At 42.3% G+C, this 20,657-nt stretch overlaps 1 protein-coding gene across 4 annotated transcripts in view; it reads left to right on the forward strand.

Annotated features, from left to right (window-relative positions):
* The first annotated feature begins 452 nt into the window (after positions 1 to 452).
* LOC121269611 (beta-galactosidase-1-like protein 2) overlaps positions 453 to 20,657 on the forward strand; it is a 106,460-nt gene continuing 86,255 nt past the window's right edge. For 2 of the 4 annotated variants that reach the window (XM_041174321.1, XM_041174324.1), the window contains exons 1-3: positions 453 to 721; positions 17,121 to 17,318; positions 19,006 to 19,074. In XM_041174321.1, coding sequence (XP_041030255.1) covers positions 597 to 721; positions 17,121 to 17,318; positions 19,006 to 19,074 — 392 coding nt within the window. In that variant the 5' untranslated portion in view covers positions 453 to 596. The remainder of the gene's footprint in view (positions 722 to 17,120; positions 17,319 to 19,005; positions 19,075 to 20,657) is intronic. The other 2 variants (XM_041174322.1, XM_041174323.1) reach the window with 1 other exon arrangement.

The raw sequence follows: 20,657 nt of genomic DNA on the forward strand, positions 1-20,657 counted from the left end.
TTCTGTCGAAGGGTCATGAGGACTCGAAACGTCAACTCTTTTCTTCTCCGCCGACGCTGCCAGACCTGCTGAGTTTTTCCAGGTAATTCTGTTTTTGTTTTGGATTTCCAGCATCCGCAGTTTTTTTGTTTTTATATCAATAATTAGGGAGCATGCCGGGGAAGGCAGCCAATGGAAAAGGAGCATGAAGGGGAAGGCAGCCAATGGAAAAGGAGCATGAAGGGGAAGGCAGCCAATGGAAAAGGAGCATGCCGGGGAAGCCAGCCAATGGAAAAGGAGCATGCCGGGGAAGGCAGCCAATGGAAAAGGAGCATGCCGGGGAAGGCAGCCAATGGAAAAGGAGCATGAAGGGGAAGGCAGCCAATGGAAAAGAAACATGAAGGGAAGAACAGCCAATGGGAACGGAGAATGAAAGGTGGGCAGCCAATGGGATGTACAGGTTGTGCGCGTGCGTGGGGGCGGAGGGGTTGCGCTGACCTGGAAGAAGAGGCGACTGAGGCAGAGAGAGAGAGGGATTGGGTCTGGGACAGGGACACAGACAGAGACAGGCACTGTGACCGGGACCGGCGCTGCAGGAGGGGCCGGTGCTGGCTGTAATGTTAAAGTTGCTGGTACAGAAAGGATCGCGGTCCATGCAGATCATTGCAGTGAGGAAGGAGCATGTGCGGAGAATTGGCCTCCTGCTTCTGATTGTAGTGGCTCTGGTTCTGTACAGACTCAGGTACTGGAGCGGGGGAGTCTCCACCGCACTTGGTAACTTGTTTGCTTTCCCCTCTATTACTGGCGCATCCTTTTTATTTATTCACCTGCAACCATTTTATTTCGAGGTTTTTGGTCTGTGCTGAAACTGTTGACTGAGGCACTGCCAGATGCAGCATTTAATGTGTTTCTGTGGTAACTTTCACACTCCCAGCTTGTTCCAACCAATTAGTTACTTCGCAAAGTTTCTCACTGTTGAGCAGACAAGCATGGTTACCAATTTGAGTATAACAAGATCTCACAAACAGCAATAACATAAATAACCAGTTAATGTCTCTTGGCGGTGTTCCTAGATGGATATAAATTGGCCAGGACAACTCCTGTACTTTCTTAAGAATTGACAGCTACCACTTTTTGGCAACGCAGGTTCTTCACTGAAGATAAAAACAAAAGACTGCGGATGCTGAAAATCCAAAACAAAAACAGAATTACCTGGAAAAACTCAGCAGGTCTGGCAGCATCGGCGGAGAAGAAAAGAGTTGACGTTTTGAGTCCTCATGACCCTTCAACAGAACTGAGTGAATATTAGGAGAGGGGTGAAATGTAGGCTGGTTTAAGGTGGGTGGGGGGAGAGGAGTTGAGGGGGGGGAGGTGTGGCTGTAGGGACAAGCAAGCAGTGATAGGAGCAGATAATCAAAAGATGTCACAGACAGAAGAACAAAGAGGTGTTGAAGGTGGTGATATTATCTAAACGAATGTGCTAATTAAGAATGGTTGGCAGGACACTCAAGGTACAGCTCTAGTGGGGGTGGGGTGGAAAGGCTAACAGGGCATAAAAGATATAGATTTAAAAATAATGGAAATAGTTGGGAAAAGAAAAATCTATATGAATTATTGGAAAAAAACAAAAGGAAGCGGGAAGAAACGGAAAGGGGGTGGGGATGGAGAGACCAAACGTAAACTGGGTGATCGCTTTGCAGAACACCTGCGGTCTGTCCGCAAGAAAGACCCAAACCTCCCTGTTGCTTGCCATTTTAACACTCCACCTCTCTCTCTTGCCTACATGTCTGTCCTTGGCTTGCTGCATTGTTCCAGTGAAGCTCAACGTAAACTGGAGGAACAGCACCTCATCTTCCGACTAGGCACTTTACAGCCTTCCGGACTGAATATTGAATTCAACAACTTTAGATCTTAAACTCCATCTCCATCCCCACCCCCTTTCCGTTTCTTCCCCCTTTTGTTTTTTCCAATAATTTATATAGATTTTTCTTTTCCAACCTATTTCCGTTATTTTTAAATCTATATCTTTTATGCCCTGTTTTGCCTTTCCACCCCACCCCCACTAGAGCTGTACCTTGAGTGTCCTGCCATCCATTCTTAATTAGCACATTCGTTTAGATAATATCATCACCTTCAACACCTCTTTGTTCTTCTGTCTGTGACATCTTTTGATGATCTGCCCCTATCACTGCTTGCTTGTCCCTACAACCACACCAGCACCCCCCCTACTTCTCTTCTCCCCACCCCCCCCCCAAACACCTTAAACTAGCTTATATTTCACCCCTCGCCTAATATTCACTCAGTTCTGTTGAAGGGTCATGAGGACTCGAAACGTCAACTCTTTTCTTCTCCGCCGATCCTGCCCGACCTGCTGAGTTTTTCCAGGTAATTCTGTTTTTGTTCTGCACTGAAGATTTACTCTAGATGTGTTTAACCTAATGTGTTTGAGCCTGTGATCTTTGGAATTGGACGTAAGAGTGCTGCTACATAACACTGATGTTTGTCAAGGCTGGTTGTCTCCCTAAATAGTTATATTAAAAGAGTAAGATAAAGGCAAAATACTGTAGATGCTGAAAATTTGAAACAGAAACAGAAAATGCTGCAAAAACTCAGCCTGTCTAACAGCATCTGTGGAGAGAGAAACAAAGTTAACATTTTGAGAGTGCATTTTGTAGCGTTTTGGCATGTCTACATAGCCAGACCAAAACTTACTGCAGTGATTGACAAATGTTTGTTGCAGACCTCTTCCCCTTTCAAGCGCTTGAAAGAGGAAGAGGTCTGCAACAAACATTTCCTTTGGGTAGATGTTATCTGCAGGAACCATTATTATCAGAACAGTAACAGAAGTAACTTGTTAATAAGTTTGCAAAAACACAAATATAGAAAGTTGATGATTTTATGAAGTCCTGGTTCAACCTGGTCACCCTTGAAGGGTATGCAGGGAATGGCAAATTGAGGAATTGTGCAGTCTGAGTTTCTGCCTCAATATAAATAAAGTCAGATCAGATCTGGTGCAGTGCAACAAAAACAAAAATTTGGAAACACACTGAATCAGTTAGTTCTTGTGGTTGGTTGGTTTTTGGCTTTTCCCTTGTTACATGAGGGTCAACACACTGCTGGTTGATCACCTTCATATCAGCCATCATTTTTAGATTTGACAGGTGGTTTTACAGTCAGATGCCCTTCCTGCTGCTAACCCTCCCCTACTTAGTTAGGCTGATGACTGACGTTTATACACACTGGCTTCCTTGCACCTGTGGCTGTGCTCTTTTGTGGCCAACAAGTCCTTGAGTGGGATTTGAACCCAGAGCCTTCTGGCTCAGTGGCAGGAGAGCCACTCAAGCTCCTCTCAGTTCAAGTTTGTGGTGAGAACAGACAGTTGATGATTGGGGCTTGTGCCTTTTTTCAAAATTGAAAGATACGAACTGAGCTGATTTATAAATCTTTGATTTATAGAAGAGAGGGGAAAGTATCAGCGAAATGATTGGTGGGTGATATAATATGTTTCAGCTAAATAATGGGAACAAGCATTCAAGAATGGTGGATGGTGATTGTATTTTTTTTAACACCTAACCCTAAAAGCAGTAAATGTGATGAGGCTTGACCCCAGAGTTGTCAGAAGGATGAGCTGTGAGGCACAAAGAGGTAAACTTAGGCTTTGACCTAAAAAGAGATGTCTCAGAGGAGATTGTATGAGAGAGGTATTTTTTAGTCCTTTAGGGGAGAGAGAAGATAATCCTGGACCAAAACAAAAGACTTGCATTTATAAAGCACCTTTCGTGACTCCAGGACATCCCAAAATGCTTTACACTAATGAAGTACATTTGAAGTGTAATGACTATTGTAATGTAGGAGATAATCAGTTTTTGTAATGTTGATTGAAGGATAAATATTGACCAGAACATAGGGATTTCTCCCCTGCTCTTCTCCGAAATAATGCTACGGGATCTTTTATATCTACATGAAAGAGCAGATGAGGCCTTGGTTTGACATCTCATCATACTGCATTGATTTTTGTGCTCCAAGTCCTGGAGTGGGGCTTGAATTGACAATCTTCTGACTCAGAGATGAGAGAGTTACCAACCTAGCCACAGCTGTTCAGCACCTTTTGCATCTACCGATGCATTGGTTCAAGAGTATGAAAAGCAATTTTAGGACAAACGTCAGGAAGTTGTGAAGCTGGAACAGATTTGCAGGAGGAGTGGGTAGAGTCAGGGCAAGGACACTGGACTTATTTGAGAAGCAATTACAATGCTGCAGTGGGGAGATGATGAGCCTGGTGTCAGGATGAAATCAAAGAATTTATTAAGTAAAATTGTGTTTTGCTTGGCTGATTGTAATTTCCTTATCTCTGGGTATTTTCAATTCTGATCAAAAAGGGAGTATATGATGTCAGCGTTACTTTGAATTTCCCTCTCTAAGCTGTAAACTCACTTGTGTCAGAAGGCAAGACTCATTGTGTCATGTTCTAAGTGTATAATCACTGCTAGTTTGGTCTTCACTAATTCCTACAATTTAGAGGCTATTAGAACCCAATCTTCCCATCAAGTAAGCACTAATTCAGCAGTTACCATATTCTGTGTTTTCAACCATGACTGTGTCCTGCAATTATGGGCCTTGGCTCTCCTTTGCTGCCTCAGCTTGCCTTCAATTGACTATAGGTTCTAACTCTTTTGAGTTTCAATTGACTATAGGTGGAAGTAATCCATCCATGTTGCAGATGTGACTGTTTAGTTAGCTTGCAGCTAGAGAAAGCAAATGAATTTTAAACTTGATGACTGAGCCCTAGCAGCCCACTACAGGCAAAACCAAGATGGAACCATATCTTCTGACCTTGTCCACCTGACCATTGGAAGCTACTCTCTGGGACCAGGTTTCAGATTGCTGGCCACGCCTTAGCCTTATTAGTTAAATTTAAGAATAATAAACACAAATACCTTCCCAAATGCTGATGTGTGGAAAATGTTACAAAAAATGTTTTGGGGGAGAAAAGGGGAAATACTGCAATCATCATGTGTTCTTAGGACCTGACCCTAGCCTGGCAGTATATAGAACCAACATTGTGATACACTGGGCTGTGCTTTGAAAAGTGAAATTCCGATTCAAAGCCAGGAAATGGTGATTTGGATTGTTGTGTATCAGGGCGTTGCATTCTTTTCCAATATTTTTTTCTTTCTCCCAAAGGATTCCCAACCACAGTAATCAACGTAAAATCTATGTTTGATCATTTGTGGCTGTACCTAGCCTAACCTCCCATCTTGTGTCTAACCACGGAGATATAGTAGATCCTTTTTTGTAAGAGAGAACCTATGTAACATTGCTGCATTTGTTACCACAAGCAATAATCTGTCACAATTGATCTATCAAGGGGCTTCTATTTTCAGATCAGAAAGATTTAAGTAGTCAGTTGGGGCTTGTGTGACTTGGTAGAATTGCTTTGCTAATTTGTGTGCACTTTAAGAAACTCAACGGCTTGCACTGAGTTATAATGGGACACCGAGGAAGACTGAGTGGATACTGTTGAGAACAATTTGCAGTTACTTTAAGGCCTCTAAGTTTGGACATTTGTGTTGTGGTACATATTTTTTTGCACACTGCCAATAAGCAGTGTCTTGGAGAGATGAGATATGGTTTGCATCTATATTTGACTGCCACTCCCCTTTGGTTACTTCCAGCTCTTAGCCATGCATTGTGGAAAGATGTCAAGCAGATATTGAGTGTTCGCACACTCATTATCAATAAGGAACATTGTGCCAGGTAGCTTTAAAGCAGTTAAGTGTGTGGCTCTCAGGCACATGTGAGTAGTTTGATTTTCCCCTTTCACAGACTACATGGAATCGAGAAATATGGGACAAAGATTAAAAGCTTATAAAGAAATAGTTAGCAATGCCAATGATCTTATTTTATTTGCTAATAGTGGTACTGTCTTAAAGTGAATTGACATTTGTGCTGCTGTTACCTGAAGTAATCTCTATTATGCTAGTGTACTTTTGTACTAGAGCTACCAAATTGGTATGTGGTCTTCAGTAAGAATGTTGTGTTATTTGTTTAAACAAATGTTGGCCAGTAGTCCATGCTGAGGAACTGTGGCTTCCTAAATGCTTTATTAACAACTGCACAATGCTCCAAATTTTAATGTCGGGAGAGCATGGATAGGAAAATCCACTTTCTCAAAACGTTGTAAAGACTCAATACTAAACTTATAAGGAGGCCAGGAAACTGAAGTGACTAATCTAGGCAGCAGGGAACTGGAAATTATTGATAAATGCTAAAAGCTCTGGGTAGGGCCTGTGACTAGGAGAGTGTTGTAGCTATAAAAACAAAAAACTGCGGATGCTGGAAATCCAAAACAAAAACAATTACTTGGAAAAACTCAGGTCTGGCAGCATCAGTGGAGAAGAAAAGAGTTGAAGTTTTGAGTCTTTGTGACCCTTCCACAGTTCTGTGGCAGGGTCATGAAGTCTCGAAACGTCAACTCTTCTTCTCCGCCGATGCTGCCAGACCTGCCGAGTTTTTCCAGGTAATTCTGTGAGTGTTGTAGCTTTCTGTTCTGGTAACTAGGGGAAAATATTATTTGTGATGTTATAACATTTACTAATGAAGCTAAGCTATGAATAAATGACAGAACAAAGGTGTTTGAACTGAACTGATTATGTGGCTAGGTTAACGAATGTGACCTAGCTTTTCATTTACTTGTTGGATCAGGAGAAATGACCATAATTAAACCAAGTGTAGTACATTTGGATTTGACAACACAATTCACTAAAAGTTTCCTGAGTTTATGAAGTTATTATTGATTAGGCTAACTGAGCACTTGGTTGCATATTTTTTTTTCACAAACATCCACTGGCCTGAGCCTATTTCCTAAATCGCACCAGGTCCTGTCTACTCATCATCCCTATGCTGTCTGATTTATCTTCACCCCTGGTCCAGCAGCAATGTCTCTGTTTTAAAATTTTCACATTTGTTTTGAAATCCATCCATGGCCATGTATTGGGGAGGATTTTGTAGGAAGCTACAAGCATCATGATTTATGGAGTGGGATTCATTAGGCTGAAGTTCATCTCATTAGAACAGAAAGCATCAGGAGGGGACATCATCCAGCTTTTTAAGATGTCAATTTAATGTCTGTTTAACTTGAACTGTAGCAATAAACTATGCATCAAGGCTATAAAATATATATTATAGTAGAACAGCATCTGTTACACCTTTAGGAAAAGACTGAATTCTTTGGGTTAAGTATATATAGATAGAGATATCTGAACTTACAAGCAAGAGATCCTGCCTCAGGCGCTAAATCCATTGGTTGGGATCCCCTGCCCCTTGCTGTCCAGCAAGAGACGACCACATGCTACAAGTGACAGCATCTTGCTGATCAGTGAGGAATTCCTAATGGTGGAACACCATGGTTTTTAAGCAGTTGTGGCCAGTTCGGATTCAATAATTGAAAAATTGGGGTGCATTGACAATCCAGCGCATCCCTCGATTACCAGTGGAGATCAGGAAGAATTTCAGGGGAGTGACATATTACCTATGAAAGGTCTGACTGTAATGGGCTTATTTTGTTCCATCTTTCCTTTCTCTACCCTGTTCTATTGCAAGATCTTATTGTGAGCCATAATCTAGTCCTTTCATCTGCAGCAGTCTTGACTGGTTTCTGTATATGCAAGAAAAACAAGTTTTATCTTCTGACACCTAGTTTTTGGCATTATAATATGTGGTTAATCATTAAATTGTCCAATTCTAAAAATGTTTAGGCAGATTTAATTTCCCATCCTGTGAAGTTTTTATCTTCTAAAGACACTGCAGGTAATTTTCTGAAAAATACTGGTGGTTTTAATCAGTGGTTTTGCATCATGCAAATCTAGCATGTGCTGCCAAGTCTAGCATGCAAATTCACAGGCAGCAGCAACACTTAGGGAGGAAATGACCCTTACAATGACTATAGAAAATAAAAGATTCTCTGGGTAGGAAGTGAAACTTGTTGGAAAAAATGTGCACACTTTGATCCTGTGACCTGGGGCTACCCTTGGTTTGGCATATTGACTTTGCACTGTATGGTGGCACTGCTTGTGATTTTGCATCAGGTTCTGATAGTGGTTGATTCCCTGATGCCAGTGCCTGCTTGAACATTATTCTCATTGACTGCTACTGAGATGTATATTGTTGCTCTCACATTTTCAGAAGCAGTTGCCCAAGGCTGAGAGTAATACATTGTATTGTAGCTGACATTGCTGACACAGCTATAGAACCTGCGGTGAATGTTATGGAACCTTTCCTGCACCTGATATTTATGCTGTTTACATGTGCACTGATTTCCTGAAGTATGAAGCCTGTTTTAAACTCTGAAATTGGCCCCAGGGCAGTAGCCTGATCATCTGGAATTCAGTGACTGTATAAAAATAAACCCCCTTTGGACATAAAGATTGACATGGCTCTTTCCTCTGCTATTTTTATCCTAGGACAGGGGGCAACATCCTGAAGAGCCTTTTTAAAAAACATTGTGTTAAATAAAAATTCTTTAGAGCCGCAAGAGGAAAGTTCAACATTTCTAAACCAAATACTTGGCAAATGGCCAAGCCTCTCTGGCAGAAGGCATAATTTGCATAGCTAAGTAAAGTACAAGTACTGAACTATATTAATTTGATGGAAAAAATAACATGTTTCCACTTGATTTTAAAAAAAGCTTCTATTGGAACATTCATAATTTATTGTCTCAGCTATATCAGAAACAATGGTCACAACCATAGAACCTGTTCTTTGAATCAAAGGGATTATCTATAATCATGAAGTAGCTATTTCACTCGAGCAGGTTTGTTTAGAGTAGAATGATGCTTTTCATCAAAATAATAGTTTGAAACTGTAAAGTGCAACTTAATGATCAGCCTTCTATGCCCACAATCAAAACATGGGATGGCTTTCACTTTTCTTGACTTAACTTTTTGAAGGCATTTTTCATAATGTAATTCAACTGGAAAAGGTTGGGACCTGCAAGGGAGATGTTAAAGAAATGCTTGTGGCTCCGGAGCCACGCGTTGCTGACTTTATAAGGCAAACAGTTGGTTGCTACTGCTGTGTATGAAGAAGAACAACTTGCATTTGTATAATGCCTTCCCCAACCTCAGGACATCCTGAAGCCCTCTGTAGCAATTATGTTTTTTTGAATAGTAACTGTTGTGACATAAGGAAACATGGCAGTCAGTTGGTGCACACCAATTGCAATGTAATAATGACCAGTTGAACTGTGTTAACGATGTTGGTTGAGGGATAAATATTAACTAGGGCAGTCTTATTTTTTTGAAAAAAGCAAGTAAGCTACTTCCTTTCAGGCGAGCAGGAATGCCACCTGAACAAATCCAAGCATTCTGTTAATGTAACGGACAAGGTTAATTACAGTCTCATGGAGCCTCTTATTTATTTTTTTGCAGAATGTTGGCGTCGCTGGCTAGGCCAGCATTTATTGCTGATCCATAATTTCCCTTGAGAAGGTGGTGATAGCCGTCATCTTGAACTGCTGCAGCCCATGTGGTGTAGGTAACCCACAGTGCTGTTAGGGAGGGAGTTCCAGGATTTTGACCCAGCGACAGTGAAGGAGTCACTATACTTCCAAGTCAGTCTGGTGTGTGCCTTGTCCTCCTAGGCAGTAGAGATTGTTGGCTTGCAAGGTGCTGTCGATGGAGCCTTGGTGAGTTGCTGTAGTGCATCTTGTAAAGGATGCACACTGATTCCACTGCTCTTGGATTCTATGTTGTAGAGTCAGCTCATTAATATAAATGTATAGGCAGAATTTTCCCGTTGGCGATTTGGGGGCGGGGGCCCGCTTGCCGACGGGAAAATGACGCGGGATGATGTTGGGAAAAAACCCCCAACGTCATCCCGGTCCCTTTAAATTTTTAGAAGGCAGGCGGACAGTGAAATCAGCTGTCTGCCTGCTGACCTATCAATGGCCAATTGAGGCCATTGACAGGGTCATTAAGATAATTAAAAGCCCTGCCTGTCCTACTTTAATGCTGGTGGGCAGGCCAGGAGCCCCAGCGGGCTTCTGATAATACATGAAATCACATCCACTGGCAGGATAAGATTTCATGTCCGTTTTTAAAAACTCTAATAAAGTTTATGTCCTTTTTATTAACATGCGGGGGGGCATGTTAATAATTTTTATGTTTTTAATGTTTTTGACACTGTCAGTAATCTCCCTGAGACAGCACTTAGTCTCAAGGAGATATGTGCTCTTTTGTGCTTTTTAGATATATTATAAGCTATTGTTCAACAATTAATATGGGCACGCATACTTTGACAACTGTCCTGAGACCAGCACATTTCTTCCCTTTCTCCCAGGTTTGGAGCACGGGGTGTAGGTAGTTTTGGGGTGGTTATGATGAGTATTAGTTTATTTTAAATCTGATACTAACGTTAGCTAAAGGAGATAGTTTGATGTTATGTCAGTCACATTTCTCTGTTAATCGTAAACAGGAAGCGTGTAGCCTTAATTGGCCCGTCCATTCAAAATAGCGGTGGGCCCCATTTCAGCAGCAGCGTTCGTCTGCCCGCCCGCCAACCGAGGGCAAAATTCTGCCCATAGTGTTTCTGGGCCAGGCATAACAGGCTGGGAGAGCACCAGGGTCACAGCTTGGGTTATCCAACACCAGCAACTTGGGAAGAGCATCTAGATGTCCTTAACACTGTCCTATTGTAGATGGCTGGAGCTAGGGCATAGGTAAGAAATCCTCCATTCATTGAAGCAGCTTTGAAGACCTTGCAAAGAAGGCTGGACGTTTTTGGAGGTGACGGCCCCTCTTCCAATCAAAAGGAGCATCAGAACCCGGATGGAGGTAGCTGAGTGGATACTGTCTCCCCTGTGAGATTTTTGGATCACTCAAGCTTTAGTTCGACGAGACTAAAACCCATAAGGGCAACGGGGAAATATTTTGATGTAGCAAATTGGGACATTTTTTTTCAGAAACGAGTTATGCTTAATCAGCCAAGGTGGCAACTTGACTACTTGCCTGGCTTTTACTTTCTGTCTGAGCTTTGGGTGTAGTTCAACACGCTTGGCACCCCTCTCGGGTTTCTTTTGCTTCAGTGGCTTCTTGGTTTTGCTATGTCACGAACTTCTTTGTTTCCTTATTCTACGGTTTCCATCAGTTGGGACTCTGTTTCTGTGTGATCAGGGCCCCTCTGAGCTCTTTTTTTAATCCCTTCTGATGGCCCAAGACCACCTAATGTCAGAGCCCTGCTGGTTGGCTTAGACACTGTGTGATCAGTGTCCGGTCCTTGCAATGATAAAAGACACTTATGGAGAAGTGTAAAGACCCCTATTCATTTAGTGAGGACTGGTTTGAGTTAGTTTCACCTAGTCTTCTGATTCCATGGTATGTGAAGCTATCAGAGTTCACGACTCCTTTCGTTCTGAACCACGCAGCATAAAACTTGCAACTGAAATTATTACAATGAATTCTTTAGACTTTTACATCATTAAAACTACATAATCAGAACATACATAACTGAAAGGTTTACAATTAATTAGCAGAGAAATGTGACTGACTTAACATCAAACTATCTCCTTTAGCTAATGTTAGTATTGGATTTAAAATAAACTAATACTCATCGTAACCACCCCAAAACTACCTACACCCCGTGCTCCAAACCTGGGAGAAAGGGAAAAAATGTGCTAGTTTCAGGACAGTTGTCAAAGTATGTGTGCCCATGTTAATTGTTGAACAATAGCTTATAATATATCTAAAAAGCACTTACTCTCAGCTTGGTGCTCAGTACTTGCTCTCAGCATGGAAAACATAGTACACGTACTTCCCAAAGAAGACATTAATGTCCTTCTCTGATATTGGCTCTTATTTCATGTGGAAAAACCTTTAAATACTTCCAGTAATAATCAGTTTATTCCCTGCATAGGTTTCTGCAGCCCTGGTTTAACAATGCCCCTATTTGTTACTGATATCAAGACTGTGATGACTATTAACCAGCAAACTACTACTTCAGAATAAAAAAACAAAGTGCTGAATAAACTCAGCAGCCTGACAGCATCTGTGGAGAGAGAAGCAGAGTTAATATTTCAAGCTCAATATAACTTCTTTGGAACCGAGTTTTTCCAGCACTTCTGTTATTATTTCAGGTCTCCAGCATCCACAGTATTTTTCTTTAATATTACTATTTCAGAATGTTATTTGCCCTTGATGGGAAGTTCTGTTGGTAAACAATTAACGCTGTCCAAATTAATTTATGTCTATCTTCCAATTTGTAGGATTTCATTCTTACTTTTGAACAAACTTATTGCCAAGCTATTTAGACCTAAAATTGAACTTGTCAGATTGCTTGCTCATATTACATGCTGATTGAGCTCCCTTGTTTGACATGAAAATAGAACAGTTGTCAAGCCAGATCCATTCTTTTTGACTAAGATTCTATCTGAGTTTAGTCCACCTCTGGAAATAATAAGTACAAAAAAAAAACCCCAAGATTCTTTTGTTTTGAAAAGAGATGTTAATGTGTAATGATCACAGAGTCTGGGTTTTCTGAGCCCTGTTGGAGGTGGGACAGAAGGTGGTCTGACACCTGGGTTGCTAACCCAGCATAATTTCTATAGTTAGCCTCATTATAATCAGCATAAGTCATCTAAAGATTGACACCACCTCCCTTGGGGTTTTAAAATAGTGAGTTGCTGCAAAACTTTTTTGTCTTCAGCAACTTCAAAGACCATTTGCTGCAGCCAACAAAAGCTAAGAGGAAAAGGATAAAAACAAAAAACTGCGGATGCTGGAAATCCAAAACAAAAACAGAATTACCTGGAAAAACTCAGCAGGTCTGGCAGCATCGGCGGAGAAGAAAGGAGTTGACGTTTCGAGTTCTCATGACCCTTAGGACTCGAAACGTCAACTCCTTTCTTCTCCGCCGATGCTGCCAGACCTGCTGAGTTTTTCCAGGTAATTCTGTTTTTGTAAGAGGAAAAGGATGTCTGACCGGTGTGTAGGAGGGTGTTAGAATTTCTGGGTTCACATGCAACCGACAGAAGTGCTTTTCCAAGAATTTGGGTAGAGGATGGAGACCATCTTTGACACTGGCAAGACCCCAAGGGGAACTGTCTGGGAAGTGGAAGTAAATGGCTAGGACAGTGACTGCCAGCTGATCCACTTCATACATGTTCAGACTGCGGCAGCTAGAAATTTAATGCCCTTATCAAGCCAGGCAAGGCAAAAGAAACCAGGTGCACTTTCCATAAATACACTGTACTAAGCAACTCTGTCATTTGCTATAAGTTCCATGTCTTTCTCTCTCTTCAAGCCACATCCCCTTTGTCTAAAGGGTTGCTGAATGTCAGGATATCACTGTGGGGGCAAGGTGAGGAGGCAGGCACCAAGAACTTCATCAGCCGTTACAGGGCTTGAACCTGTGCTGTTGATGCTATTCTACACTACAATCTAGCCAACTGAACTAACTTGCCTTTGCTGGCTTCACATTGTATTAAAAGTGTTTTAAATTGCCAGTGAAGACAGCCTTGATGCCCTCAGCTTTTACCTCAATCATAACTTGATGTATTGACCCCACAGCTTGCACAGAATATAATTGTTGCACATCCCTTTCGTCACACCCATTACAGGCTTTGTGTTGACTCATGAATGTCACTGAATGTCATGATAACAAAAGATAGCTCTCATTTAGTGCGTCTTTTTAAAAATCCAACAACCAGTACTACTAAAGAGCTATGACAGAGGATGGCCAACCAATCTCAGATTTCCTATGAGGCAGAAGTGCTTATACTTAAGCACTGAAGTTCTGATGAAGAGTCATATGGGCTTGAAAAGTTAACTGTATTCCTCTCTGCCGATGCTGTCAGACCTGCTGAGTCTTTCCAGCTATTTTTGTTTTTGTTTCAGATTTTCAGCATTTGCAGTATTTTGCTTTTATCTTTTTGCTTATACTGTATCCTGGGGAGTGATACCATAGAATACATCAGAGACCAGGAGGGAATGTGCCTGATGAAGGTGCATGATTGTTTTCTGTTTTGTTTCCATCTCATCATAATGTTGTAGTCATTAGCTCTTACCAAACTCATAACTTTCAAGTCACTTTCTTCAGCTGTAAGCAACATGTGAATACTGCTCATCAGGAACTATAATTCCTCTCCCACTTTCTTCCTTCATGTGTACCTAGAAAAGGTCACAAAGTCTGCAGTAAGTCTAGCCCTTCCAGCACTTCACACAAGTTCTCATTCTATACATCTCAGACAGTAACTCTGAGATATCCAAACCAAGGAGCTAGAGCAGGATATAGGTGCGCGCATTGGCCAGTGTGCTACAGGTGTTAGCTCAGCTGGAGGAGCTGACAAGCCGGCCTTGAAGAGCAATGGAAAATTAATTTACATCGCTACAGACCACAATGGAACCTGTGGCTTTTTTATTAATTTACGGGATGTGCATGACACTGGCTAGGCAGCATTCATTGTCCATGCCTAATTCCCCGTGAGAAGATGGTGGTGAGCTGCCTTCTTGAACCGCTGCAGTCCATGTGGTGTAGGTACACCCACAGTGCTGTTAGGGAGGAAGTTCCAGGATTTTGACCTAGTGACAGTGAAGGAACAGCGAAATATTTCCTAGTCAGGATGGTGAGTGGCTTAGAGGGGAACCTTGCAGGCGGTGGTGTTCCCAAGTACCTGCTACCCTTGTTCTTCTAGATGGCAGTGGTCGTGGGTTTGGAAGGTGCTGCCTAAGGAACCTTGGTGAGTTTCTGCAGTGCATTTCGTAGATGGTACACACTGATGGAATCTAAACTTCTTCAATACTAAAGACTTCTGGCAGATGTTCAAAATCTGAAATAAAAATCAGAAAATGCTGGAAGTAGCAGGAGTGAAACAGAGTTAACGTTTCAGGTATGTGACTTCAAAACACCATTGACCTGAAACGGTAACTTTCTTTCTCCATTAATGTTGCCTGATCTACTGAGTAATTTCTGTATTTGATTTCATCATAGAAGCCTGGTTGCCAGAATGGAGATGGCTGTCTTTTCTGATATACCAAGGGTTTGTTGGCTTGCTTCACCACCATCTCATTTTTCAAGATCAGAGTCACATTGAGCTAGAATCCAATACCAGCGGCATTGCAGGAATAGGAAAAGGAGACGATGCTTTCTCCCAACTTGGCCCCTAGCCCTCTTGGCCTACATGTGTAGAAGAAAGAAATGGGCTGGTTGCCTATTTAGCAGAAGGATCACAGTCTGCAGTAGGTCTATCTGATTGGAATCCAGGGCAGTCCCAGTGCCAGGATGCTACTATTGCAACTAGCCGCTTCCACGCACTCTTTCCCCTGAGCTAGCAGCTAAAAGAAGCATAAGAATAGAGTTAAGTGTACATACTCCATATACTGACACCTAGGGGAAATGTGGCTCTAAGAAACAATTTGGCTACACCTTTTAGTTTCTAATTAAAATTGTTCTTGCTAAGGTTTGTAAGCACTTTAAATGGAGCTTGGTGAATTGCATATGGAGAAGTGCTTAGGTTATTCATATGATAATGGTGGAAGGGACAAGATGCAGACAGGACTGCCAGTGCAGCGTCCAAAGCGCAGACAGGACTGCCAGTGCAGCGTCCAAAGCGCAGACAGGACTGCCAGTGCAGCGTCCAAAGCGCGGGCAGGACTGCCAGTGCAGCGTCCAAAGCGCGGGCAGGACTGCCAGTGCAGCGTCCAAAGCGCGGGCAGGACTGCCAGTGCAGCGTCCAAAGCGCGGGCAGGACTGCCAGTGCAGCGTCCAAAGCGCGGGCAGGACTGCCAGTGCAGCGTCCAAAGCGCGGGCAGGACTGCCAGTGCAGCGTCCAAAGCACGGGCAGGACTGCCAGTGCAGCAATATAGAGAAGGTCTCCGCAAGAGTGGCACAGATGTTTCCTGCAGGTTGACCTATCTTTTTATCTTGATGTTGCCCATTGCTCATTCAAGGCCTCTCTGTGAGGGAAATATGTGTACTACATAGTACAGAACAATGATCCCAGAGCCTCCAGTGGACTCTCATTTGATGTGTCTTATTCAATCCGGCTATGCCAATAAGCCAATGGTGTACTCGAATCATCCTATTTCCCTCTGACACCATTGGTGCCATATTCCTTTGGAAATCTTTGGAACCTTGCAAATAAAAAACCTTTACCTCTTCACTTAAAGCTCTACCTTCTTAAAAGTCATATCTTTTTGCGTAAGCTTGCATCTTCTCTTTGAGCTATCTATTTTGGCTAGGTGTTTTGTTCCCTTATTTATTTTCTCTCTCCCCTCTGGAACGTGTCATGAGGTAATTTCAATGCTAATAGACTGCATATTAATATAGTGTAAAGGTGCTCCAAACTTACCTTAACATTGGACCAATTGAGTTCTAATCTCCATTTTTAACCTTTTTGCTGTAAGTCATGAGACTTGTTACACCAGAACAAAAATCGCAGGGTTGGAATAGTTCTCTAGCTAAATTTATATGAAGCTAAATAACTGAGAAGTATGTTGGGAATCTAAAGGGAAGACTTACTGTTCCAAATATAGCTGCCTCCTGATGCAATTCCCTTCGACCAGTTAGATAGATTCTAAAATAAATAGAACATATTTAGCTATTGTGGAAATTAAAAGAATTTGTGGCTACAGTTAGCAGTCTTTCAACTGAGTGCAGCACAATGTAATGGAAAAATCCTTTAAATCTTTAGAAATACCAAGTATTGTAGAAATTGCCAATGTATAAGTACTTGTATTTGAGCATAATATGATGTACTCTTTGTTATGCTAGTGAAAAACTGTATAGCTCAGCACACATTTAGATTGAAGTATATTGGTGCTGAGCTATGCACAGATTACAGGGTATTTGCAATGGTTTCCTAACAATCATCTTTAGAAAGATGATTGTGTGGGTAGTAAAATGGATAACTGTCTTTGTTTTGTGGGCCATTGACCCACCCACTCCCCTCTGGCCCTATCATTTGGTCATGTGACTACTAAACACCAATAAATCCCAGGGGAGGTGAAAGAGGAAGGCATTTTGGTCTATCTTAACTCATCTGTGCATCTGTATTAAAGCTTTCTGGCACTTAAGGTCTTTTGGCCAAACTGACCATGTGCTCAGCTGCGATTATACTTTGAACTAAGATGTTTTTCATCTCCTTCTAGGTTCCACTGGTTGCCACTCATTCCAACAAAAATGAACAGCAGAAAAGTGGGATTGCAGGCTGAAAGGGAATATTTTCAGTTGGAGGGAAAGAAGCTTCTCATCCTGGGTGGCTCGATGCACTACTTTCGCGTTCCACGACCGTACTGGACTGATCGCATGTTGAAGATGAAAGCTTTAGGCTTGAACACTTTAACAACGTGAGTAATGATCCTCATATACATACATGTATATATATTTGTTCTAGATTTCCAGCATCCGCAGTATTTTGCCAAGAGATTGCCAAGGATGTCATAGACAAAAGGACAAAGAGGTGTTGATGGTGATATTATCTAAAGGATGTGCTAATGGGGACATTAAGGGAAGCAAGCTAGTGGCAGCTGGCCCTAGTGCGGGTGGGGTAGGGGGATGGGATCGAAATGGGCTAAAAGGTGGAGTTGAAACTATAGATCGAAATAAATTTAAAAATAGGAAAAAGAAAAAATATAGTTGTAAAAAAATTACAAATTATTGGAAAAAGGGGGATCAGAAAGGGGGTGGGGATGGAGGAGAGAGTTCATGATCTGAAATGGTCGAACTCAATATTAAGTCAGGAAGGCTGTAAAGTGCCTAGTCGGAAGATGAGGTGCTGTTCCTCCAGTTTGCGTTGAGCTTCACTGGAACATTGCAGCAGGCCAAGGACAGACGTGTGGGCATGAGAGCAGGGTGGAGTGTTGAAATGGCAAGCGACAGGGAGGTTTGGGTCATGCTTGCGAACAGACCGAAGCTGTTCCGCAAAACGGTCACCTAGTCTGCGTTTGGTCTCTCCAAGTAGAGGACACCACATTGGGAGCAGCGAATGCAGTAGACTAAATTGAGGGAAGTGCAAGTGAAATGCTGCTTCACTTGAAAGGAGTGTTTGGGCCCTTGGACGGTGAGAGAGGAAGTGAAGGGGCAGGTGTTGCACCTTCTGCGGTTGCATGGGAAGATGCTGTGGGAGGGGTTGAGGTGTAGGGGGTAATGGAGGAGCGTTCCTGGAGGGAACGATCCCTGCAGAAAGCCACCATCGGGGGTGAAGGGAAGATGTGTTTGGTTGTGGCATCATGCTGGAGTTGGCGGAAATGGTGGAGGATGATCCTTTGAAAGTGAAGGCTGGTGGGGTGATAAGTGAGGACAAGGGGGGCCCTATCATGGTTCTGGGAGAGAGAGGAAGGTGTGAGGGCTGATGCGCGGGAGATGGGTCGGACACGGATGAGGGCCCTGTCGACCACTGTGGGTGGAAAACCTCTGTTAAGGAAGAAGGAAGACGTGTTGGAGGAACTGTTTTGGAAAGTGGCATCATCAGAACAGTTGCGACGAATGCGAAGGAACTGTGAGAATGGGATGGACTCCTTGCAGGAAGCGGGGTGTGAGGAGCTGTAGTCAAGGTAGCTGTGGGAGTCGGTGGCTTGTAATAAATATTAGACAGTCTATCACCAGAAATTGAGACTCAGAGGTCAAGGAAGGGAAGTGTCAGTGATGGACCATGTACATATATATAACATGTATATATAATATATGCATTTCTGTCCATGTTGCTTTGCCGATTTTTCTCTGCTAATTTTCTGTCACATAATGAAATTGGGTTGAAATTTCTGAAACCTAGTAAAGCTTCGTGGCCGAATCTTTCTGCGAACCTTTTAAGATTGATAGATTATTAAGCAAAACCCCAGTTACTTTTACATGAGCTTAAAGGACCAGGTCAGAAACTGCCATGCTGCATTTCTCGTCTAGTGGTGGAAATAGCTTGGGAACATTTTGAGCCTGGGGAAGATGGAAGTATTGAGTGTGTAGTTTAACTGCATGGACACTGTAGTGAGCATTACTTGCTGTTTTATACACAATATCAATAAATGTGTTCTTATTAAGGTATGTACCATGGAATCTCCATGAACCTCAGAGGGGAATATTTAATTTCAAGGGAAATCTTGATCTTGAGTAAGTAATACCTTTTTGCAACATTCTTTCTTTTTGCTTTTATTTCCCTTCATCTCTTACAAAAGCATTGATTATTTTCTTGGACTCGGTCACTTTTGGTAGCTCAGCCTTCATGTGTAAGCCTTGGTAGTGAATGTCTGCCAGTGAGTGATATGACCACCAGGCAATATTGTAGTCAGTTCTGTCCCTGTCCTCAACCTACCTCCACATGCATTTCCAGCAAGGGTTTCTGAATGATGGTTGAACTGGGCTCCTGGGATTTTTCTCGTCTGGGTGCAGAGGCGCATTTCAGTCTGTGAATGGTGACCTTAAGTTTTTTTTGGGGAGGAAATTCAATTTTCCCCTGCATTCCCAACCTCGTGCTCCTTTCCTCTGGGTTTTTTTTGGGCCTGGAATGCCTAGTACGCAAAACACATATCTGTTCCTGCTGAGGCCATGTTCCCCATTTTAAATGCTTGAAAATCTGATTTCCTCCCACATACCATTTTCATGTAGTGCTGTGGCTTTTGGAAGTCCATTAAAAGCACGACAGGTTTGAGATTTTGTGAAGAAAATGAAAAGTCTGCTGAGGATTGGAGCATTCTGAAAGTTTGTGTGAGGTGTTTTCTCATCTTCAGATGTCATTATCAAGTACTGTATTGTAATGTAGTTGTGTTTTTAATGCATCATAGGGATCTGTCCTGCAACGGTAAGTTGACCCTTACATTGACCAGTCTTGTGTATTTGTTCACATGCATTACAGTGCTTTTCCAACGGAAAAAGCACCTTGATGCTGAGAAAAATGTTACAAAATGCCCTGTCAGCTTGTGCTGCCATCTTTTCCACTGTGATTTAAATGGCCCTGGCTGATTTTTTAAAAATCTGGTTGAGGCTTGGAGTAAATCTGCACTTGAAAAAAATGCTAACCACGTTCTTCCCTTCCCAGGGAGCAATATATTGTATGGACAGCTGTGGCCATTTTCAATGCTTGGCTGAGTTTTAAGTGCTAATGGGTTTCAGCATAGTAGGTGTTCCATTAATTTGAGAATGAATGGCAGTTCCAAGAAGCTGTAATAACGGACTGTGCCTTTGTGGTTTCTGGTTTGTTGACACAAACTAATAGGATTGCAAGTATTAAGAATTTTTTTCACATGGCAAAATGTATTTTTTACTCTGTATCAATGATATGGAGGCTTTTATTAGATGTTGACAGGTTTATTTTTTTTCCAAGGAATGTAAAATATCTTCCATTGATATTGCATGGATTTTGAGGACTGCACATAGTACATACTGGGTGAGTGGCTATGGAGGATAGATGGGGGGGCATAGAGGTGAATGGCTGGCAAGGGAAGTGGGTAGGGAGAATGAGGGGTAAGGTTTAGGGAGCCTTTAAACAATATTGGGAGTTGGAATACAATGTTGGAGAATGAAGGCAGGCCTTCAAACCAGCTCACCTCTGCACCCACACTCCTCATGCACTCCAGTGAGGCTTGAAAACTGTACTGCAAGGCTGACCCCGTGCAAAAAGACAAAAATGGCGCCCAGATGAAAATTTGGCCTTTTTTTATATAAACTTCATTACCCAGACAGTTGATATCAACTTC

Source organism: Carcharodon carcharias, chromosome 25 (assembly GCF_017639515.1).
Source record: "Carcharodon carcharias isolate sCarCar2 chromosome 25, sCarCar2.pri, whole genome shotgun sequence".
Classification (NCBI taxonomy): Eukaryota; Metazoa; Chordata; class Chondrichthyes; order Lamniformes; family Lamnidae; genus Carcharodon; species Carcharodon carcharias.